Source organism: Procambarus clarkii, chromosome 21 (genome assembly GCF_040958095.1).
Source record: "Procambarus clarkii isolate CNS0578487 chromosome 21, FALCON_Pclarkii_2.0, whole genome shotgun sequence".
Lineage (NCBI taxonomy): Eukaryota > Metazoa > Arthropoda > Malacostraca > Decapoda > Cambaridae > Procambarus > Procambarus clarkii.
In genome coordinates this window covers 42,285,005-42,310,071 of record NC_091170.1, presented here as the reverse complement: position 1 = coordinate 42,310,071, position 25,067 = coordinate 42,285,005, and the positions used below count along the sequence as shown (strand labels likewise).

The window sequence follows — 25,067 nt, the reverse complement described above, 5'->3', positions numbered from 1 at the left end:
TGTGTGTGTACTCACCTAGTTGAACTCACCTAGTTGTGTCTGCAGGATCGAGCATTGACTCTTGGATCCCGCCTTTCGAGCATCGGTTGTTTACAGCAATGACTCCGGTCCTATTTCCCTATCATACCTGGTTTTAAAATTATGAATAGTATTTACTTCCACAACCTGTTCCTGAAGTGCATTCCATTTTTCCACTACTCTCACGCTAAAAGAAAACTTCCTAACATCTCTGTGACTCATCTGAGTTTCAAGCTTCCATCCATGTCCCCTCGTTCTGTTACTATTCCGTGTGAACATTTCGTCTATGTCCACTCTGTCAATCCCTCTGAGTATTTTATACGTTCCTATCATGTCCCCCCTGTCCCTTCTTTCTAGTGTCGTAAGGCACAGTTCCCTCAGGCGCTCCTCATACCCCATCCCTCGTTGCTCTGGGACGAGTCTCGTTGCAAACCTCTGAACCTTTTGTGTGTGTGTGTGTGTGTAAGTAACAAAACAATGTTTTGACTGACGATGCCAAAATTATGAGAAGGATTAAAACAGAAGAGGACTGCTTGAGGCTTCAAGAAGACCTAGACAAGCTGAAGGAATGGTCGAACAAATGGTTGTTAGAGTTTAACCCAAGCAAATGTAATGTAATGAAGATAGGCGTAGGGAGCAGGGGGCCAGATATTAGGTATCATCTGGGAGATGAAATTCTTCATGAGTCAGAGAGAAAAAAAGACTTGGGGGTTGACATCACGCCAGACCTGTCCCCTGCAGCCCATATCAAGAGGATAACATCAGCGGCATATGCCAGACTGGCCAACATAAGAACGGCATACAGGAACTTGTGTAAGGAATCATTCAGAACTTTGTTTATCACATATGTCAGGCCAATCCTGGAGTATGCAGCCCCAGTATGGAGTCCATATCTAGTCAAGGATAAGACTAAACTGGAAAAGGTTCAAAGGTTTGCCACCAGTACTAGTACCCGAGCTGAGAGGTATGAGCTACAAGGAGAGGCGTAGTGAGGAATTAAACCTCACTTCGCTGGAAGACAGAAGAGTTAGGGGGGACATGATCACCACATTCAAGATTCTTAAGGGAATTGATAGGGTAGATAAAGACAGGCTATGTAACACAAGGGGCACACACACTAGGGGACACAGGTGGAAACTGAGCGCCCAAATGAGCCACAGAGATAGTAGAAAGAACTTTTTTTATTGTAAGAGTGGTTGATAAATGGAATGCATTAGGAAGGGATGTGGTGGAGGCTGACTCCATACACAGTTTCAAGTGTAGATATGATAGAGCCCAATAGGCTCAGGAACCTGTACACCTGTTGATTGACGGTTGAGAGGCGGGACCAAAGAGCCAGAGCTCAACCCCCGCAAGCACAATTAGGTGAGTACAATTAGGTGAGTACACCGTGGTTGACAAATGGAATGCATTAGGCAGTGATGTGGTGGAGGCAGACTCCATACACAGTTTCAAGTGTAGATATGATAGAGCCCAGTAGGCTCAGGAATCTGTACACCAGTTGATTGATAGTTGAGAGGCGGGACCAAAGAGTGAGTACAACTAGATGAGTACACACACACACACACAAAAAATAGTAGTTAGTAACAGTTGATTGACAGGGTCGGCCAGTTATGCCCCTTATGTGCCATAGGCACAATTAGAGAACACTGTATAAACATCAGAGGTCCACGGTTGTTCAACACCCTCCCAGCGAGCATAAGAAATATTGCCGGAACAACCGTGGACATCTTCAAGGGGAAACTAGATAGTTTCCTCCAAGGAGTGCCGGACCAACCGGGCTGTGGTGGGTATGTGGGCCAGCGGGCCGCTGCAACCAACAGCCTAGTGGACCAAACTTTCACAAGCCAAGCCTGGCCTCAGGCCGGGCTTGGGGAGTAGAAGAACTCCCAGAACCTCATCAAGCAAATTAAGGGGCGGGCCGAAAGAGCCAGCGCTCAACCCCCGCAAGCACAGCTAGATGAGTACACAGGAGGAGCGGCGCACACGTGCACCCATCAGCCATGTAGACACGTATCTGGAACCATTCGCACCACAGTTTACACACAGTAAGGGGCAGGTCCGCCGCCTGCTGCTCCTCCTAACAGTTGTAAAAAGGGGGAAAAAAAAGTGAATATGAACATGGGTCCCACCCAAACTACCCACGAGTCAGTCTCTCGACTATAGTGGAGGTTGTGCCCGGTGGTGGAGGTGGTTGTGCAGTGTGGTGGATGAGGTTGTGCCAGGAGGTGGAACAAGCAGCAAGTGACGCTGGGAGTGGAATGGGGAGATGTTTACCCTTGTCTACCCTGCCTTATATTGAACATTTCCTCATATGAACCTTATCGCCCTTGAAGATTTTTAATGTCTTGATCATGCCTGTTTGACTTCGTTCCCTCTTTTTGCCTTTCCTCATAGTTCCATCCACACAGTTCTGGCATGAGTCTCATTGGGGGGTTGAGCTTCGGTTCCCTGGTCCCGCCTCAGGACCTTGGTGTTTGTGTGCGTGTGAGACGAGTGAATGTACACACCCTTATCTACTAGTGACTGTGGGGAAAGGTCTGTCTCTTTATTGCCCCGCCTACTATCCTTGCCGTACCTATTGCCCCGCCTACTATCCTTGCTGTACCTATTGCCCCGCCTACTATCCTTGCTGTACCTATTGCCCCGCCTACTATACTTGCTGTACCTATTGCCCCGCCTACTATCCTTGCTGTACCTATTGCCCCGCCTACTATCCTTGCTGTACCTATTGCCCCGCCTACTATCCTTGCTGTACCTATTGCCCCGCCTACTAGCCTTGCTGTACCTATTGCCCCGCCTACTAGCCTTGCTGTACCTATTGCCCCGCCTACTAGCCTTGCTGTACCTATTGCCCCGCCTACTAGCCTTGCTGTACCTATTGCCCCGCCTACTAGCCTTGCTGTACCTATTGCCCCGCCTACTAGCCTTGCTGTACCTATCGCCTTGCTGTACCTATTGCCCCGCCTACTAGCCTTGCTGTACCTATTGCCCCGCCTACTAGCCTTGCTGTACCTATTGCCCCGCCTACTAGCCTTGCTGTACCTATTGCCCCGCCTACTAGCCTTGCTGTACCTATTGCCCCGCCTACTAGCCTTGCTGTACCTATTGCCCCGCCTACTAGCCTTGCTGTACCTATTGCCCCGCCTACTAGCCTTGCTGTACCTATTGCCCCGCCTACTAGCCTTGCTGTACCTATTGCCCCGCCTACTAGCCTTGCTGTACCTATTGCCCCGCCTACTAGCCTTGCTGTACCTATTGCCCCGCCTACTAGCCTTGCTGTACCTATTGCCCCGCCTACTAGCCTTGCTGTACCTATTGCCCCGCCTACTATCCTTGCTGTACCTATTGCGTTACAATTTAACTATCCTGACGTACGGAAACTTAGTCGAATCTGGCTTTAAAGTTGTGGATGAAGGTGGCTTCCACAACTTCTTCTCTCAGAGCATTCCACGTGTTGACCACCCGTACAGGGTATGAGTATTTCCTCACATATTACGAATCATTTGGTTTTCCAGCATCCACCTGTGTCCTCTTGTCTTACTTTCTCTGAATTTAGAAAGGCCGTCCGGCCTTGTCCACCTTGTCTATTCCCCTCAGTATCTTGTATGTTGTGACTCTATCCTGCTTGATGGGGTTCTGGGAGTAGTTCTACTCCCGAAGCTCGGCCCGATGACAGGATTGATTTGTGAGTTTGGTCCACCAGGCTGTTGCTTGGAGCGGCCCGCAGGCCCACATACCCACCATATCCCGGTTGGTCCGGCACGTCTTGAAGAAAACGATCTAGTTTTCTTTTGAAGATGTCCACGGTCGGTCCGGCAATATTTCTTATGCTTGCTGGGAGGACGTTGAACAATCGCGGACCTCTGATGTTTATACAGTGTTCTCTGATTGTGCCTTTGGCACCTCTGCCTTTCACTGGTTCTATTCTGCATTTTCTTCCATATCGTTCACTCCAGTACGTTGTTATTTTACTGTGTAGATTTGGGACTTGTCCCTCCAGTATTTTCCACGTGTATATTATTTGATCTCTCTCCTGTCTCCTTATTAGTGAGTACATTTGGAGAGCTTTGAGACGATCTCAATAATTTAGGTGCTTTATCTCGTCTTTGCGTGCCGTATATGTTCTCTGTATTCCCTCTATTTCAGCAATCACTCCTGCTCTGAAGGGGGAAGTGAGTACTGAGCAGTACTCAGGACGGGACAACACAAGTGACTTGAAGAGTACAACCATTGTGATGGGATTCCTGGATTTGAAAGTTCTCGTAATCCATCCTATCATTTTTCTGGCTGACGCGATATTTGCTTGGTTATGCTCCCTGAGGGTCCCTGACGACCTTAAATGTCAGACATCATTATTCCCAAATCCTTTCATGGTGGTTTTCCTGCTATGGGCAGATTTCATTGTGTTTTGTACTCTTATGTTTAAGGAACTCATTTTACATAATACAGGGTACAAAACATAATTGTTTCTTCTCCCCACTATGCTGGTGAGATTAAGTTCCTGTAACCTATCCTCGTAGCTTAAATCTCTTAGTTCTGGCACCAATCTAATTGAAAACGTCAGTATTTGTTTTTCTTTTGTGCTTCATAAGGTGTGCTTGTCTGTCTGTCAAGAATTATAATAGGTTTTAAAAAACTTCTGCGGATGATGAAACGGGGACGACTCACAATGTAGCGGCCTTCATCACACGCTACGGTCTTATTCATGAACCTGTACCCTTCACGGGACACTATGTGCCCAGCTCAATCCTGTGCGCTTGAGCGATATATTGTGCATGCTTGCACCTGCTGGGGGTTAGTGTGTACACTCGGATACCTGCACTCGCCTAGCTGTGCTTGATAATTTGAAGCTTCGGCTCTTGGGCCCCGGATCGCAACCTACAATCGACTTTAGGGTGGGGGATTTTTTGGCTGTGTTTTATGCTCATTGCACTTCGTTTAGTGATTGTAAATATTGCTGAATGTAGAAGATAGGCATAGCTAGCCTAGTTTAGCGAAGGAGGGAACCAAGAAACTTAGAAAAAGGAGGTATAACATAGATAACGATCTGGTAAGAACCCAGATGAAGTTAGCGGGGCGAGACGAGGCTATAGTGAAGGACTGTAGTCGTTAGTGTTGTGTTGAAGTGTTGGTCCTAACTGTCTTTCCGTTTGTCTGCAGGCTGGGCCCGTGTATGCAGGACCCGGCATGGGTCAAAATGAGTTCCCCGACCCAGGCTGTGTCCAAGAAACGGAAGAAGCCAGACGCCAAACCCCAGTCACAAATGTAAGTACTCCGCGCCCCCTTCTGCGCCCCCTTCCGCGCCCCCTTCTGCGCCCCCTTCCGTGCCCCCTTCCGTGCCCCCTTCCGTGCCCCCTTCCGTGCCCCCTTCCTCCCCATCCGCGCCCCTTCCTTCCTCCCCTTCCGCGCCCCTTCTCCCCTTCCGCGCCCCTTCTCCCCTTCCTCGGGGATAGTTACTCCTTCACCAACTTATATGCTTACCCCCACACCTTGCGTTCATTCTTTGTTTTATGCCGTCTCATTTTCACACTCCTAGCCTCACAAGGTCTCGTAGCCTCACAGGGTCTCGTAGCCTCACAGGGTCTCGTAAGCCTCACAGGGTCTCGTAGCCTCACAAGGGTCTCGTAGCCTCACAGGGTCTCGTAAGCCACACAGGGTCTCGTAGCCTACACAGGGTCTCGTAGCCTCACAGGGTCTCGTAAGTCTCACAGGGTCTCGTAGCCTCACATGGTCTCGTAGCCTACACAGGGTCTCGAAGTCTCACAGGGTCTCGTAGCCTCACATGGTCTCGTAGCCTCACATGGTCTCGTAGCCACACAGGGTCTCGTAGCCTCACAGGGTCTCGTAGCCTCACAGGGTCTCGTAGCCTCACAGGGTCTCGTAGCCTCACAGGGTCTCGTAGCCTCACAGGGTCTCGTAACCACACAGGGTCTCGTAGCCACACAGGATCTCGTAGCCACACAGGATCTCGTAGCCACACAGGGTCTCGTAGCCACACGGGGTCTCGTAGCCACACGGGGTCTCGTAGCCACACGGGGTCTCGTAGCCACACGGGGTCTCGTAGCCTCACAGGGGGTCTCGTAGCCTCACAGGGTCTCGTAGTTACACAGGGTCTCGTAGCTTCACAGTGTCTCGTAGCCTCACAGGGTCTCGTAGCCACACAGGGTCTCGTAGCCACACAGGGTCTCGTAGCCACACAGGGTCTCGTAGCCACACAGGGTCTCGTAGCCACACAGGGTCTCGTAGCCTACACAGGGTCTCGTAGCCACACAGGGTCTCGTAGCCTCACAGGGTCTCGTAGCCTCACAGGGTCTCGTAGCCTCACAGGGTCTCGTAGCCTCACAGGTCGAGCCTCACATGGTCTCGTAGCCACACAGGGTCTCGTAGCCTCACAGGGTCTCGTAGCCTCACAGGGTCTCGTAGCCTCACATGGTCTCGTAGCCACACAGGGTCTCGTAGCCTCACAGGGTCTCGTAGCCACACAGGGTCTCGTAGCCTCACAGGGTCTCGTAGCCTCACAGGGTCTCGTAGCCTCACAGGGTCTCGTAGCCTCACATGGTCTCGTAGCCACACAGGGTCTCGTAGCCTCACAGGGTCTCGTAGCCTTACAGGGTCTCGTAGCCACACAGGGTCTCGTAGCCTCTCAGGGTCTCGTAGCCACACAGGGTCTCGTAGCCTCACAGGGTCTCTCGTAGTCTCACAGGGTCTCTCGTAGCCTTACAGGGTCTCGTAGCCACACAGGGTATCGTAGCCTTACAGGGTCTCGTAGCCACACAGGGTATCGTAGCTTTACAGGGTCTCGTAGCCACACAGGGTCTCGTAGCCACACAGGGTCTCGTAGCCACACAGGGGCTCGTAGCCTCACGGGATCTCGTAGCCGCACAGGGTCTCGTAGCCGCACAGGGTCTCGTAGCCACACAGGGTATCGTAGCTTTACAGGGTCTCGTAGCCACACAGGGTCTCGTAGCCACACAGGGTCTCGTAGCCACACAGGGGCTCGTAGCCTCACGGGATCTCGTAGCCGCACAGGGTCTCGTAGCCGCACAGGGTCTCGTAGCCACACAGGGTCTCGTAGCCTCACAGGGTCTCGTAGCCTCACAGGGTCTCGTAGCCTCACAGGGTCTCGTAGCCTCACAGGGTCTCGTAGCCTCACAGGGTCTCGTAGCCTCACAGGGTCTCGTAGCCTCACAGGGTCTCGTAGCCTCACAGGGTCTCGTAGCCTCACAGGGTCTCATAGTTAACTTGGGCTGTACAGTGATCCGATAGATAGCCTGTCTTTTTGTTCTCCCTTTGTGCGTAGAATCATTTTATAGTTGCAGAATCTGATTCGGCAGTGTCAACATTTAAACAGCTAAAAAGATGATACCAAACTTGTCAAGAAAGCCTACCTACCTTGAGGCTACCTTGAGGTGCTTCCGGGGCTTAGTGTCCCCGCGGCCCGGTCGTCGACCAGGCCTCCTGGTTGCTGGACTGATCAACCAGGCTGTTAGACGCGGCTGCTCGCAGCCTGACGTATGAGTCACAGCCTGGTTGATCAGGTATGGATCAGCCACAGATGGTTGATCAGCCTAGTGTAAGTATCCATTTGTATCCATAAGTATCCTAGTGTAACACATCCAAGTATCCAAAACAATAATCAATGGGACCCTGAGAAAGGCTATCAGATCGATTTGAAAGTTAAAACACGCATGTCAGAACAAATAAATGGTTCTGTTAAAACTGGTTAGTGTCGGGCCCAACAGCCTGGTGGACCAAACTCTCACAAGTCATGCCTGGCCTCGGGCCAGGCTTGGGGAGTAGTAGAACTCCCAGAAGCCCATCAACCAGGTATCAAGCAGTGATAATATTTTCATTGGGATGTAGGAAGGAGGCCTCGTAGCCTGGTGGATAGCGCGCAGGACTCGTAATTCTGCGGCGCGGGTTCGATTCCCGCACGAGGCAGAAACAAATGGGCCAAGTTTCTTTCACCCTATGTCCCTGTTACCTAGCAGTAAATATGTACCTGGGTGTTAGTCAGCTGTCACGGGCTGCTTCCTGGGGGTGGAGGCCTGGTCGAGGACCGGGCCGCGGGGACACTAAAGCCCCGAAATCATCTCAAGATAACCTCAAGATAGGTTGGGGGAGGGGATGATTTACTGTTTTGACATGATTCCTGTGCAGTACCTGTACCTCAGACAGGCTGGGACTCTTACGTCAGGGCTTGCGGGCCTCTCCAAGCAACAGCCTGGTGGACCAAGCTCTCACAAGTTAAGTCTTGCCTCGGGCCGGGTTTGTAGAGTAGAACAACTCCCTGAACCCCCATCCAGGTACAATCCAGGCAAACCTACACCATACCTCACAAACTGTATATTAATTATAATTCCTTACAACACCGGGAGGCAGTGTCGAGTTTGTAAAATATTCCTCATTAAAACGTAGTGAAGGAATACATATCGGTGAGAGTGACTATGTATATATATATATCTGTCACTGTATGTATGTATGTGACTATGTATATATGTATATATACTATATCGCCTATGACGGTTAAAGTGTCAGGTTATCAACACCCTTCACCTAACATTCTTTTGCGTTGAATAGGGAACTGAAAAACACCTCTGAGGATCTCCGGGTGTGATATCATGCCCGAGCTCCGGGTGTGATATCATGCCCGAGCTCCGGGTGTGATATCATGCCTGATCTCCGGGTGTGATATCATGCCTGATCTCCGGGTGTGATATCATGCCTGATCTCCGGGTGTGATATCATGCCTGATCTCCGGGTGTGATATCATGCCTGATCTCCGGGTGTGATATCATGCCTGATCTCCGGGTGTGATATCATGCCTGATCTCCGGGTGTGATATCATGCCTGATCTCCGGGTGTGATATCGTGCCTGATCTCCGGGTGTGATATCGTGCCTGATCTCCGGGTGTGATATCGTGCCTGATCTCCGGGTGTGATATCGTGCCCTAGCTCCGGGTGTGATATCATGCCCGAGCTCCGGGTGTGATATCATGCCTAATCTCCGGGTGTGATATCATGCCTAATCTCCGGGTGTGATATCATGCCTAATCTCCGGGTGTGATATCACGCACAACATTTGAAAATTAATATACAATATTAATAAAATTTATAATTTGGGTGCCTGAAGTAAATTGCTGTAAATTAGGTACACATATACCGTAATTTGGGAGCCTCCAAATGATGGGTTTTTACAATTAATTATATATAACAATTTTGAAGATAGATCGGTGTTGTATCTGAATCATTTTGTAATAGGTGGACTCAAGCCTTGGGATCATAACACGTGTCTTGTTTTGTTTCTGCTCTGAGCACCCAACGCATCACAAATATAATATACCTCCAAAGGATACCTGATCAATTAGGCTGTGATACATACGTCAGGCTGCGAGCAGCCGCGTCTACTCAGTCCAGCAATGAGGAAGCCACATCACAGGCTGTTTTTGGGACGAGGTTTTCAATTTTATGTTGTCATTGATTTTGGACAGTGTCGACGGGTTGTGAATTGTGACGGGTTGTGACGCGCGTATGTTTATGGGGGGGGGTAGGTAAGGTGTGCTTCATTGCTGCTTGTAGGCCTTGGGCCTGATTCACGAAACCATTTACGCAAACACTTACGAACCTGTACATCTTTTGTCAATCTTTTGGCGGCTTTGTTTCCAATTATTAAACAGTTAATGAGCTCCGAAGCATCAGGAGGCTGTTTATAGCAATGACAACAGTTGATTGGGAAGTTTTCATGCTTGTAAACGGATTAATAAATGTAGCCAAAGCCGTCAAAGATTGAGGAAAGATGTACACGTTCGTAAGCGCTTGCGTAACTGCTTTCGTGAATCTGGCCCCTTGTGTGTACAGTGATGGCTCTCCTGCCCTCACGACGCCGACCTACTGATTCACACTGTGATTATCATGTAGGCCGATTAGGTACCTCAGTATACCTAATCGATCAATTAGGTAATCGTAGTGTAACTCCTTGATCATGGAGGGATTAAATAGATGGTATAAAGTTCTCCCTTAAAGATTGGGGGGGGTGTTGAAATGGCCCATAACCCCTCCCCCCCCAAGCCAAGCTTGGTTGTGCTTAAAGGGAAAGTTGGAGTTATTTTAGGCTTAAGCGTTCCAGGAGTTGTATCGTCGGTGGGTTATATTTTCTAGCTTGTACTGCAACCATTACAATTTGATGGTTTGAGTGTTCGTAATGGCTAGAACTTGTGGTTTTAGAGTGGAGAAGAGGGATGATTGTACTTGTGTAAAGGTTACCTTGCGATGATTTCGGGGCTCAGCGTCCCCGCGGCTCGGTCCTCGACCAGGCCTCCTCGGTATTTCCACTCTCCAGACTGGACCATGCTATACACTAGCAGCATTAACTCTTTATGAAGCAGAGTTTCATAAGTTTCCTTAACAAGTGCAGTCATTCCCTTCTTACGGTGGTGTTTGAGTGCACGTTGTGTTCTGTCCCAATAGGATTTTTTTTTCCCCATAGTGGAGGCGCTGGTAGCCGTCTTCCTGACCCTCGTATTGGAGGCCATATTTACGTGAGTCTGATTGTTGACGCATCGTGACTGTCTCTTCGACGGATGTGACTCATATAGATTCTGGCATGATGCACCCGTGCAACGATTTTTTGTCGACGGGTTGTTGACTGATCACAGGTGGTTGTGTTATCACAGGTGGTTGTGTTATCACAGGTGGTTGTGTTATCACAGGTGGTTGAGTTATCACAGGTGGTTGTGGTGATTATCACAGGTGGTTGTGTTATCACAGGTGGTTGTGTTATCACAGGTGGTTGTGTTGATATCACAGGTGGTTGTGTTGATATCACAGGTGGTTGTGGTGATCATCACAGGTGGTTGTGGTGATCATTCACAGGTGGTTGTGATGAACACACAGCTTAACACCACATTATGTGATGAAAGGCTTAAGTTATGGTTACTTTACCCTTTTGGGTATTGGGCAACAGCCTGGTGGACCAAGCTCTCACAAGTCGAGTCTGGCCTCGGGCCGGGCTTGGGGAGTAGAACAACTCCCAGAACCCCATCAACCAGGTATCAACCAGATGTCATCTTTTGCACATAATATTAAATTTAACATCTGTTGTAAATTGTATCCCCGATGAAAAAAATATATATACACTATCAGTAATCACTTAACACTGAAGATTGAAACTTGAACGAATCACCTGGAGGGCATTCTTCTTGGACGGGACACCACCCTCGACCCACGTCCCGGGTGTCAGTCACTCTAACCCTCACTGGAGTGTGAGGTAGCCATAGGCAGCCCTCTATGCTCTCTCAATCTGGGAGTCACTAACGATGCAAGTCACTGATATGTAATCGGAGGATGCTAACGCGCGGGTTTACCTGTTGATTGCCAGATGGTATCAAGAGTTGTTCTACCACCGCAGCCTGCCCTGCAGCTATCCTCCCTTGGGGGACTGCCTGGCCTGTGACATCAGGCTAGGCAGTCCCCCCAGGCTTTTTGAGGCTTTTTGTGTAGGCTTTTTGAGGCTTTTTGTGTAGTTAGCGCGGAGGACGGCCACGTACTTTATCACAAACGGCCTTATCCGGTAACTTTTTCAGGAACTTGTTCAATCTTCTCTTGAAAGCTTCCACTATTATTCCAGTGACTAAGTAATTCCTTTCCTCCGTCCCATCCCAAATCCTTATCCAGACGTTGTTATAGATTCAGCTACTCGGGACAAGTTCCAATTATCCAGACCCCTTCCAAGGGCTATATATAGTCGTAATGGCTTGCCGCTTTCCCTTGATAATTCCCTCCCCTCCCTCCAGTGACTAAGGCTTCACAAATCCTGTGGTTCCTCAGTCAACCTTGTCTCCAGGGGTAATGAAGAGGCTGAGGTGGTGGTTGTTGTTTAAGATTCAGTTACTGGGAACAAAAAAGTTCCAAGTATCACGGGCTATGGTGAGCCCGTAGTAGACTTACCTGCCACAGGAGCGGTGCTGTAACTTGTAAAGGCTGAGGTAAGGAGAACGAGTGTGGCAGTGAGAGACCTGCTCGATGGGGTTCTGGGAATTCTTCTACTCCCCAAAATATAAAAAGAATTACCAGCCTGGTAATTACCTGCAATTAAAATGAATATTGTAGGTTATTCCATGCATCACTCGCCGCGGCTCACAACGAACCCTCTTTTTGTTTGTTTTTCACCCAAGATCTTTTTGTTGGTCCTAGTTTGTGGTGGTCGCAGGGGTAGTGTGATAAGCAGAAGTAGTTGGGCTTGTCAACAACTGTTGTGGGTCGTGTGTTGAGAGGGGCAAGGGTTGTAGCGATAATTAGGCCAGCTGGATGTTGCGAGGCCAGGACTGTAGCAGTAGGAAGCCCTTACTGTATATAGTGTGAGGATACAACTAGCAGTAGGTGTGCTTAATGTGTGTTGTGAAGGGAGTTGGCTGCAGCAGTAGGCCTATTGCTGTACGAGAGGCTAAAACTGTAGCAGTTGGTGTAGGCCTACTATATGTTGTAAGAGTCAATGGTTGTAACTGTAAGTACTGCGTGTTGTTGAGAGTGTCAAGTGTTTTTTCCTTGAAGAAAAAACTGGATGGACACTTTTCTGCAAGAAGTTCCGGACCAAGCAGGCTGTAGTGGATATGTGGGCCTGCGGGCCGCTCCAAGCAGCAGCCTGGTGAACCAAGTTATCACAAGTCGAGCCTGGCCTCGGGCCGGGTTCGGGAGTACAAAAACTCTCAGAACCCTCTCCAGGTACAATTCAGGTTCAGGTACGAAGGCTGTAACGATAGGTACAGCCTGTTGTGAGAGTCAAGGGTTGTTACAATAGGTATTGTATAATGTTGTGAGAGTTCCAACATGTACCTATGTAGCGCCGACTCCTCCTGACCCTTTCTTCCCGGCCTCAATTTCCACTCTTCCCATGACCAAAGTTTTACCAGTACCTACAGCAGAAATTTCTTCATTCATAATGTGATATAAAACGCCATTTGAAATCCTCTGTTTTAACCAGTCGGCATGTTCAAATGGCCAACACAGCCGGGTTGATCAGATATTGTTGTTGTAAAGTTGCCTCCTGAACACACAGGTTTGTTAGTAATGCCTTAAATATGTACCGGAAAACTTTTTTTCCACTAAATATATTTTTTTTTCGAGGGAACTTTTTCCCCGCGAATATATTTAGCGAACGTTGAAAAGTCTTTATGACCTTTAAACATATATAATATATTTGTGTCTCTTGTTGCTCCCCTTAAGGGCTTCCACAGAGTGGCTCAGGGTGTTATAAAGAATGGTCTCGGTGTGTAGCGTTGGTGGTAGTCCTCAACATTCTTGAAGGGGAGGATTATGAATCTCCCTTAATTGTAGGTAACCCACTGGATGGGGGGGGGGCGGTGTGCAGGACAAACATATCAATTGTGACACTAGCTCTCCACATATGTCAGTTGCTTAATTTAGAAACTGTACTTGTGGTCGATCTCGATCCCATTGTTGATGTGACGACTTATACTGAATTTTGTAACTAGCTCATCAAGACTGTAACTTGCTTAGCTAAATGAATTGTGGGGTTCAGTCCCTGAGCCCATTATATGCCTCTGTAACCCTTTCCAATACCGCCCGCAAGATGGGTATGGGGTGCATAATAAATGAACTAAACTAAACTTGTGGGTAATACAATTGGAGGCATTTCAAGCGATTCCAATAATTGATGTGTTTGTATTGTATGAATTGGTAAAGTAGCGACGTGTTCCCACTTCTCCAGGTGAGGAACTTTGACCGTCTTAAGTTATGGAGTAATGTGTGACAATAGTTCCCCCCGCCCCGCCCCTAGAGTTGACTCCCTACGTTTCCTGGGTGAAATTATTTTATTTGTCTAACAGAACAAGATTGGTATTTTGTTCTGTTAGATTGGTAGTATCTTGAGTGACTTTAAATATCTTGTGGACCGCATGTATCTTGTATACCGCATGTATCTTGTGGACCGCATGTATCTTGTGGACCGCATGTATCTTGTGGACCGCATGTATCTTGTAGACCGCATGTATCTTGTGGACTGCATGTATCTTGTGGACCGCATGTATCTTGTGGACCGCATGTATCTCGTGGACCGCATGTATCTCGTGGACCGCATGTATCTCGTGGACCGCATGTATCTCGTGGACCGCATGTATCTCGTGGACCGCATGTATCTCGTGGACCGCATGTATCTCGTGGACCGCATGTATCTCGTGGACCGCATGTATCTTGTAGACCGCATGTATCTTGTAGACCGCATGTATCTTGTGGACCGCATGTATCTCGTGGACCGCATGTATCTCGTGGACCGCATGTATCTCGTGGACCGCATGTATCTCGTGGACCGCATGTATCTCGTGGACCGCATGTATCTTGTAGACCGCATGTATCTTGTGTATCATGTATCTTTTGGAGCACAGGTGTGTGGAGCTAAACAGATGTGTGTGGTGTACATTACCGTGGGCGAGGGGCAATTGTGTGTGTGTGTTATGTGCAACACTGCAGAAACTTGCACACATTGTGAGGGAGCACGCGGTGGTCTGGGCTTTGTCACGGCCACTTGTCTTCCTTTGAGGCTGTCAGTCACTCCAAGCCGCCGCCCTCCAGTCGTGGCCAGGGTGAGCTCTCTCAGGACACTTGGCACAACCCGACGACAACGCTGAGGTTGTCGTCGGTTAAGGGATCTTGTACGCCAACAGAGTGCTCCTGGAAGTATGGGTTCGAGTCACTTCTGGGGTGTGAGTTTTCAGTTGCATATAGTCCTGGGGACCATTCACGCTTGTTCGCATTTGTGTTCCTCACGTGTGCCCCAAAGAATGAGGTGATTTGATAAAATACCATGCCCAAGATTACCAACCGAGTGCCGGCGAGGGGATGGAAATAGCTTCGGCTACCATCCTCTTTTGTCCAGTCGTGTTGGTCGAGCGGTTAAGGGATCCTGTACGCCAGTAGAGTGCTCCTGGCAGTATGGGTTCGAGTCACTTCTGGGGTGTGAGTTTTCAGTTATATATATATATATATATATATATATATATATATATATATATATATATATATATATATATATATATATATATATATATATATATATATATATATGAAAATGAAAACTCACACCCCAGAAGTGACTCGAACCCATACTCCCAGAAGCAACGCAACTGATAACTACAGGGCGCCTTAATCCACTTGACCATCACGGCCGTCAAAAGGAAGTGATAGCCGAGGCTATTTGAGCCACTTCCCCGACGGCAACTCGGATGGTAATCTTGGGCATCGCATTTCACCAAATCACCTCATTCTTTGGGGCACACGTGAGGAACACAAATGCGAACAAGCCTGAATGGTCCCCAGGACTATATGCGAATGAAAACTCACACCCCAGAAGTGACTCGAACCCATACTCCCAGAAGCAACGCAACTGGTAACTACAGGGCGCCTTAATCCACTTGACCATCACGGCCGTCAAAAGGAAGTGATAGCCGAGGCTATTTGAGCCACTTCCCCGACGGCAACTCGGATGGTAATCTTGGGCATAGCATTTCACCAAATCACCTCATTCTTTGGGGCACACGTGAGGAACACAAATGCGAACAAGCCTGAATGGTCCCCAGGACTATATGCGAATGAAAACTCACACCCCAGAAGTGACTCGAACCCATACTCCCAGAAGCAACGCAACTGGTAACTACAGGGCGCCTTAATCCACTTGACCCTCACGGCCGTCAAAAGGAAGTGATAGCCGAGGCTATTTGAGCCACTTCCCCGACGGCAACTCGGATGGTAATCTTGGGCATAGCATTTCACCAAATCACCTCATTCTTTGGGGCACACGTGAGGAACACAAATGCGAACAAGCCTGAATGGTCCCCAGGACTATATGCGAATTTTTCCTTTTGACGGCCGTGATGGTCAAGTGGATTAAGGCGCCCTGTAGTTACCAGTTGCGTTGCTTCTGGGAGTATGGGTTCGAGTCACTTCTGGGGTGTAAGTTTTCATTCGCATATAGTCCTGGGGACCATTCAGGCTTGTTCGCATTTGTGTTCCTCACGTGTGCCCCAAAGAATGAGGTGATTTGGTGAAATGCTATGCCCAAGATTACCATCCGAGTTGCCGTCGGGGAAGTGGCTCAAATAGCCTCGGCTATCACTTCCTTTTGACGGCCGTGATGGTCAAGTGGATTAAGGCGCCCTGTAGTTACCAGTTGCGTTGCTTCTGGGAGTATGGGTTCGAGTCACTTCTGGGGGGTGAGTTTTCATTCGCATATAGTCCTGGGGACCATTCAGGCTTGTTCGCATATATATATATATATATATATATATATATATATATATATATATATATATATATATATATATATATATATATATATATATATATATATTGCTCTAAGGAACGAAGATTATAAATAACTGCAAAATGTCTGGTATAGGATCAAACGCCATAGCTGTGAGCGAGGGAGCTGGCGCTCCAGGCGTTGCACAATAGAGAAAGTGTCCGCCATGTACGGTGCGTGAGTAGCTGTAGTGTAGTCTATGGTACATGACTTGTTCACAACTCTATTGTATCATCCTATAACATTTTTCGCGTGCCTGTGTGTGTGTGTGTATTCACTTAGTTGTGTTTGCGGGGGTTGGGCTCTGGCTCCTTCGTCACGCCTCGACTGTCAATCTACTGGTGTACATGTTCTTCAGCTTAGTCAGCTCTATCATATCTACATTTGAAACTGTGTATGGAGTCTGCCTCCACCACATCACTGCCTAATGCATTCTGTTTGGTAACTACCCTCGTGTGTATTCACCTAGTTGTGCTTGCGGGGGTTGAGCTCTGCTCTTTCGACCCGCCTCTCAACTGTCAACCAACTGTTTCTACTATTTTTTCCCCACACCACACACACACACACACACCCCAGGAAGCAGCCCATGACAGCTGATTAACTGCCAGGTACCTATTTACTGCTAGGTAACAGGGGCATTAGGGTGGTTACCTTGAGGTGCTTCCGGGGCTTAGCGTCCCCGCGGCCCGGTCGTCGACCAGGCCTCCTGGTTGCTGGACTGATCAACCAGGCTGTTAGACGCGGCTGCTCGCAGCCTGACGTATGAGTCACAGCCTGGTTGATCAGGTATCCTTTGGAGGTGCTTATCCAGTTCTCTCTTGAACACTGTGAGGGGTTTGCCAGTTATGCCCCTTATGTGTAGTGGAAGCGTGTTGAACAGTCTCGGGCCTCTGATGTTGATAGAGTTCTCTCTGGTTGATACCTGGTTGATGGGGTTCTGGGAGTTCTTCTACTCCCCAAGCCCGGCCCGAGGCCAGGCTTGACTTGTGAGAGTTTGGTCCACCAGGCTGTTGCTTGGAGCGGCCCGCAGGCCCACATACCCACCACAACCCGGTTGGTCCGGCACTCCTTGGAGGAATAAATCTAGTTTCCTCTTGAAGATGTCCACGGTTGTTCCGGCAATATTTCTTATGCTTGCTGGGAGGACGTTGAACAACCGCGGACCTCTGATGTTTATACACTGTTCTCTGATTGTGCCTATGGCACCTCTGCTCTGCTTCTCTCAGAGTACCTGTTGCACCTCTGATCTTCAACGGGGGTATTCTGCACATTCTGCCATGTCTTCTGGTCTCATGTGATATTATTTCTGTGTGCAGGTTTGGGACCAGCCCCTCAATTATTTTTCCATTATGGGTGAAAGAAACTCTGCCCATTGTTTCTCGCAAGCGCCCGGAATCGAACCCGGGACCACAGGATCACGTGCCCAGCGTGCTGTCCGCTCGGCCACCGGCTCCCCACATCGGCTCTGTAATTACCTAAGTGTAGTTACAGGATGAGAGCTACGCTCGTGGTGTCCCGTCTTCCCAGCATCGAGTGTGCGTGCGTGTGTGCGTGCGCGCGCGTGTGTGTGTGTGTGTGTGTGTGTGTGTGTGTGTGTGTGTGTGTGCACTCACCTAGTTGTGTTTGCGGGGGTTGAGCTCTGGCTCTTTGGTCCCGCCTCTCAACCGTCAATCAACAGGTGTACAGATTCCTGAGGTGTGTGCGTGTGTGCGTGTGTGCGTGTGTGTGTGTGTGTGTTTACTAGTTGTGTTTTTGCGGGGGTTGAGCTTTGCTCTTTCGGCCCGCCTCTCAACTGTCAATCAACTGTTTACTAACTACTTTTTTTTTTTTTTTTTTCTCCACACCCCACACACACCCCAGGAAGCAGCCCGTGACAGCTGACTAACTCCCAGGTACCTATTTACTGCTAGGTAACAGGGGCACTTAGGGTGAAAGAAACATTTGCCCATTTGTTTCTGCCTCGTGCGGGAATCGAACCTGCGCCACAGAATTACGAGTCCTGCGCGCTATCCACCAGGCTACGAGGCCCCTAGTGTGTGTGTGTGTGTGTACTCACCTAGTTGTACTCACCTAGTTGTGTTTGCGGGGGTTGAGCTCTGGCTCTTTGGTCCCGCCTCTCAACCGTCAATCAACAGGTGTACAGATTCCTGAGCCTATCGGGCTCTGTCATATCTACACTTGAAACTGTGTATGGAGTCAGCCTCCACCACATCACCCCCTAATGCATTCCATTTGTCAACCACTCTGACACTAAAAAAGTTCTTTCTAATATCTCTGTGGCTCATTTGGGCACTCAGTTTCCACCTGTGTCCCCTTGTGCGTGTTCCCCTTGTGTTAAATAGACTGTCTTTATCTACCCTATCAATCCCCTTCAGAATCTTGAATGTGGTGATCATGTCCCCCCTAACTCTTCTGTCTTCCAGCGAAGTGAGGTTTAATTCCCGTAGTCTCTCCTCGTAGCTCATACCTCTCAGCTCGGGTACTAGTCTGGTGGCAAACCTTTGAACCTTTTCCAGTTTAGTCTTATCCTTGACTAGATATGGACTCCATGCTGGGGCTGCATACTCCAGGATTGGCCTGACATATGTGGTATACAAAGTTCTGAATGATTCTTTACACAAGTTTCTGAATGCCGTTCGTATGTTGGCCAGCCTGGCATATGCCGCTGATGTTATCCGCTTGATATGTGCTGCAGGAGACAGGTCTGGCGTGATATCAACCCCCAAGTCTTTTTCCTTCTCTGACTCCTGAAGAATTTCCTCTCCCAGATGATACCTTGTATCTGGCCTCCTGCTCCCTACACCTATCTTCATTACATTACATTTGGTTGGGTTAAACTCTAACAACCATTTGTTCGACCATTCCTTCAGCTTGTCTAGGTCTTCTTGAAGCCTCAAACAGTCCTCTTCTGTTTTAATCCTTCTCATAATTTTAGCATCGTCCGCAAACATTGAGAGAAATGAATCGATACCCTCCGGGAGATCATTTACATATATCAGAAACAAGATAGGACCGAGTACAGAGCCCTGTGGGACTCCACTGGTGACTTCACGCCAATCGGAGGTCTCACCCCTCACCGTAACTCTCTGCTTCCTATTGCTTAGATACTCCCTTATCCACTGGAGCACCTTACCAGCTACACCTGCCTGTCTCTCCAGCTTATGTACCAGCCTCTTATGCGGTACTGTGTCAAAGGCTTTCCGACAATCCAAGAAAATGCAGTCCGCCCAGCCCTCTCTTTCTTGCTTAATCTGTGTCACCTGATCGTAGAATTCTATCAAGCCTGTAAGGCAAGATTTACCCTCCCTGAATCCATGTTGGCGATTTGTCACGAAGTCCCTTCTCTCCAGATGTGTTACCAGGTTTTTTCTCACGATCTTCTCCATCACCTTGCATGGTATACAAGTCAAGGACACTGGCCTGTAGTTCAGTGCCTCTTGTCTGTCGCCCTTTTTGTATATTGGGACCACATTCGCCGTCTTCCATATTTCTGGTAGGTCTCCCGTCTCTAGTGATTTACTATACACTATGGAGAGTGGCAAGCAAAGTGCCTCTGCACACTCTTTCAGTACCCATGGTGAGATCCCATCTGGACCAACCGCCTTGCTAACATCCAGATCCAGCAGGTGTCTCTTGACCTCCTCTCTCGTAATTTCGAACTCCTCCAAGGCCGCCTGGTTTACCTCCCTTTCTCCTAGCACAGTGACCTCACCCTGTTCTATTGTGAAGACCTCCTGGAACCTCTTGTTGAGTTCCTCACACACCTCTCTGTCATTCTCTGTATACCTGTCCTCGCCTGTTCTAAGTTTCAATACCTGTTCTTTCACTGTTGTTTTCCTTCTGATGTGACTGTGGAGTAGCTTTGGTTCGGTCTTGGCTTTGTTTGCTATATCATTTTCAAAAATTTTCTCTGCTTCTCTTCTCACCCTGACGTACTCATTCCTGGTTCTCTGGTATCTCTCCCTGCTTTCTGGTGTTCTGTTATTCCGGAAGTTCCTCCACGCCTTCTTGTTCAGTTTCTTCGCTTCCATACATGCCCTATTATACCATGGATTCTTTTGTTGCTTCTCGGATTTTTCCCTTTGGGCCGGGATGAACCTGTTTACTGCCTCCTGACACTTTTGGGTAACATAGTCCATCATACCCTGTACAGACTTGTCTCTGAGGTCTGTGTCCCAAGGTAATTCACTTAGGAAACTTCTCATCTGTTCATAATTCCCCTTTCGGTATGCCAGCCTTTTGATTCCTAGTTCTTTTTGGGGGGAGATAAGTCCTAGCTCTACCAGGTACTCAAAGTTCAATACACTGTGGTCACTCATTCCCAAGGGCGCTTCCATCTTAACTTCCCTTATATCCCATTCATTTAGGGTAAATATCAAATCAAGCATTGCTGGTTCATCTTCTCCTCTCATTCTTGTTGGCTCTTTGGTATGCTGGCTTAGAAAGTTTCTTGTTGCCACGTCCAGCAGCTTAGCTCTCCATGTTTCTGGTCCTCCATGCGGGTCTCTGTTCTTCCAATCTATCTTCCCATGGTTGAAGTCTCCCATAATTAGTAGTCCAGATCCATTCCTGCTAGCAACAGAAGCTGCTCTTTCTATTATGTTAATGGTGGCCATGTTGTTTCTATCATATTCCTGTCTAGGTCTTCTGTCATTTGGTGGTGGATTATATATGACTGCGACTATAATTTTTTTCCCTCCATTTGTTACAGTACCTGCTATGTAGTCACTGAAACCTTCACAGCCCTGAATATCCATCTCCTCAAAATCCCAGCCTTTTCTTACCAGCAGAGCTACACCACCCCCACCTCTTCCTTCCCTCTCTTTCCGCATAACATAATAGTCCTGTGGAAACACTGCATTTGTTATTGTTTTCGTGATCTTTGTTTCTGTGAGGGCTATTATGTCTGGGTTTTCCTCTAGTACCAGTTCTCCAAGCTCATTTGCTTTATTTGTAATTCCATCTATGTTAGTGTACATCGCTTTGAGGCTCACTTTCTTCTGTCCTTTCTCAAATCGCCCACGCACAATGTGTGTGTGTGTGTGTGTGTGTGTGTGTGTGTGTGTGTGTGTGTGTGTGTGTGTGCGTGCGTGTGTGCGCGTGCGTGTGTGCGCGTGCGCGTGTGTGTGTGTGCGTGTGTGCGCGTGCGCGTGTGTGTGTGTGCGTGTGTGTGTGTGTGTGTGTGTGTGTGTGAGAGAGATACACTCGCTCGCGTGTCTAAAACATATTTTTGCATGAAAATATAATTGAAACATGAACGAATAAATTTTCTAACGAAATTGGTTGGTGATAAGTCCGTCGTCAATGACGGCCTTTCTCTGGGAGAAGTATAGATGTGTCGGGGCCTTAGAGCGCTGCGCAGCGTACGGGTTAAGTATTACCACATGACGCTAATCGGGCGGGAGTTGGTGGTGAGAGTCGTGACCAGTGGTGGTGGTGCTCGCCGGCCGACGGGCTCACCAAGGACATAACCCTGGAAAGCAAAAAATCACATTATACGAAACGTTACGATGGTTGGGCACTGTTACTTTCTGTCGTGACGTCATTCGTTCTTCGAGTCATGACGTTATAATGGGTTTTGCCGAGGCTGAAGTCATCCCAGCCTTGACATGGTTGTTTCCCCCCCTCCCCTCCCTCTCCCCCCCTCCTCTTACCACCGCAGTCATGGCAACTGTGAGCCTCCCAGTCGTGACAACACTGGTTCCAGAGTCATGACGTCACTCCCGTCATGATGTCACTAGTTCTTCCAGTCATGACGTCATTTCCCGGCGGCGCGGCGGCAGGTCTGCCATTCACGTCGCTTCCATTTATCACTCTTCCCCCCCCCCCTCCCCCACCTTGAAGGCGAGAGCGTGCGCCGGTAACTGTATCCATCTGGTCCACATATCGTAGCGTAGACACCTCCTAGTACTCCTGGGGTATACTAAGACGTCCAAGCAGCAGTGATGAAGAGTTTACATCAGTGATGGTGGAGGTACGGAGGGTGTACGATGTATGATGGTTCCAGCCGGGTGTGCCAGGTCTATTGGCGATAACGGTTGTTGGCAACTGTGAGGCGGACACGTACCAGGCCAGCAGTGGTACCAGATCCTCCCGGCCTGTGTGGGGACCACGCTAGGCCGCCGCCCTATGGTACCTCGCTCTTCTCGTAAATACCATATTGTTGAGTCCCCTGGTACGAGTTGCTGTTCCCCTGCTGGTTAAACTGCCGCAGTACCAAGTGATGAACAAGCCACCAAGGATGGCAAGTTCTGGCTGTGTCACCTTAGCAGTGATACCACATCCTGTCGCACAGGTGGCTACCTTGCTATCGTCGCAGTGCTACCAGATTGGGCCTTCCCGGGTAGGCAGAGACGCCCCATTTTCGACGCCCAGGAGGGAGGGGGGGCGCATTATGCTATCAAAACAGCCCTGAAATTCATAAACGGATTAATAGAATGCTACAATGCAACCTACGGTCATAGAAAGCCAGCATTGGCTTAGTAGAATCTCAAGCAAACACAAAACAAGTGAGTGGTGCTGGATACGAGTCACGTGATCACAACTGTCGGTGACAGAGACAAGAGGAAAACACAAAAATGAATGACAACAAGTCCTAAGCAAGAGGCAAGCGCGGGATACTATGCAGTTATTAACACCTTGGCAATAAGAGATTACAGTTGACATTTAACAAAGAGCAGTTTGGTGTAGTCTGTTGTGGCGCTATGAATCTCCCTTAATTGAAGATTCATAGTATAACTAAATTCAGAGATTTAGTTCGTGGGAGGAGTAGAATATGTTGACGAGATGAAGACTTGGTCGTACAAAATCAGCGCCCGACTCTCCTTCTGAGGTCAGCAGGCGGACGACAGTTCCTCGACGCCTTCTTCTGATAATTACTTAACTTACAGACGTGACACATGTGGAGACATCTGTACAGATTAACATAATCGGTAGACGATTAGATATTCGGTACAACGAATATATTTATAAAAAATATTTGTCAAAAGTACTAAAAGAAACTAATTTATTCATCATCAAGTCATTTGAGGTTTTTTAATCAATATAAAGATGTTATATATAGTAGAAGCAACAGTACATTGCTAAGAGTTTACTGCCATTTGCAAGAGTCGCTCACCGTGCCTCGACACCACTAGAGCATGCTCCTGTTGTGCATACAGCTACCGTACCGTCCAGATCCTGCCGTACACCCAGCAGCTACCGTACCGTCCAGATCGTGCCGTACACCCAGCAACCACCGTACCGTCCAGATCCTGCCGTACACCCAGCAGCTACCGTACCGTCCAGATCCTGCCGTACACCCAGCAGCTACCGTACCGTCCAGATCGTGCCGTACACCCAGCAGCTACCGTACCGTCCAGATCCTGCCGTACACCCAGCAGCTACCGTACCGTCCAGATCGTGCCGTACACCCAGCAGCTACCGTACCGTCCAGATCGTGCCGTACACCCAGCAACTACCGTACCGTCCAGATCCTGCCGTACACCCAGCAGCTACCGTACCGTCCAGATCCTGCCGTACACCCAGCAGCTACCGTACCGTCCAGATCCTGCCGTACACCCAGCAGCTACCGTACCGTCCAGATCCTGCCGTACACCCAGCAGCTACCGTACCATCTCAGCAGTGACGTTAGGTTCTGCTAACCTGTTCTTCTTGAGTGCCGTTCCCACACGCCGGCCCCTACACCGGCGGTGCTGAGGTGACCACTCGAGGCTGCTGGAGCCAGCACATGCGCCAGCGACAGGCAAGGGCTCAGCGAGTCGAGGGACAAGTAGGCAGAGTTAGTGCATATTGAAGGTACTTATGTCATTGTCTATGGGAGAGTGAGGTCTCGCTTTCGTGCTCCGTCGCCTAACCTTGTCGCACCTGTCGTCCACCTCTTCGTGCTCCGTCGCCTAACCTTGTCGCACCTGTCGCCTCGTCATTTCACTGTTCTGATGTGCAAGTTCGTTTTGTCGAATCTGGCCTTAAAGTTGCGGGTGGATGTGACTTCCATGACTACTACTTTCAGTGTATTCCATTATCTGACAACTCGTTCAGGGTACGAGTACTTCCTCAGAGTAGTCGGTGGTAGTGGGGGTCCTCTTCTAACCTACCAGAGGACCCAAAACCGAAAACGGGACAGTACGTCACTTTCGCCAGCAGCTTCCATTTTCTAGTACGACAATTTTTGGCCTTAATGTAACGCATACGAGCGAAAAGCGACGTTCTTTGTATGAGGACAGGTTGTGGAGGGACGGGTCGACTCGCCACCATACCGGGTTCGTGCTCAACATATCCCGTCATTCGTATTATAATCCAGACCATCCTCCTAAGATGAAAGTTCTTGTAATAACATTGTGAAAGTACCAATATGTCGTGATGGACCACCAGAAAGTACCAATATGTCGTGATGGACCACCATAAAGTACCAATATGTCGTGATGGACCACCAGAAAGTACCAATATGTCGTGATGGACCACCAGAAAGTACCAATATGTCGTGATGGACCACCAGAAAGTACCAATATGTCGTGATGGACCACCAGAAAGTACCAATATGTCGTGATGGACCACCAGAAAGTACCAATATGTCGTGATGGACCACCATAAAGTACCAATATGTCGTGATGGACCACCAGAATGTACCAATATGTCGTGATGGACCACCAGAATGTACCAATATGTCGTGATGGACCACCAGAAAGTACCAATATGTCGTGATGGACCACCATAAAGTACCAATATGTCGTGA

The 25,067-nt window shown here is 48.7% G+C and overlaps 1 protein-coding gene across 25 annotated transcripts in view; it reads left to right on the top strand.

Moving 5' to 3' along the window:
- LOC123760692 (nuclear receptor coactivator 2) overlaps window positions 1–25,067 on the top strand; it is a 562,651-nt gene that overhangs the window by 303,408 nt on the left and 234,176 nt on the right. For 23 of the 25 annotated variants that reach the window (XM_069328359.1, XM_069328358.1, XM_069328366.1 and 20 more), the window contains one exon: window positions 5,182–5,286. The exons of the other annotated variants lie outside the window; for them this stretch is intronic. In XM_069328359.1, the coding sequence (XP_069184460.1) occupies window positions 5,209–5,286 (78 nt within the window). In that variant the 5' untranslated portion in view covers window positions 5,182–5,208. Of the gene's footprint in view, window positions 1–5,181; window positions 5,287–25,067 lie in introns of those variants that run through there. 25 annotated transcript variants of the gene reach the window in all.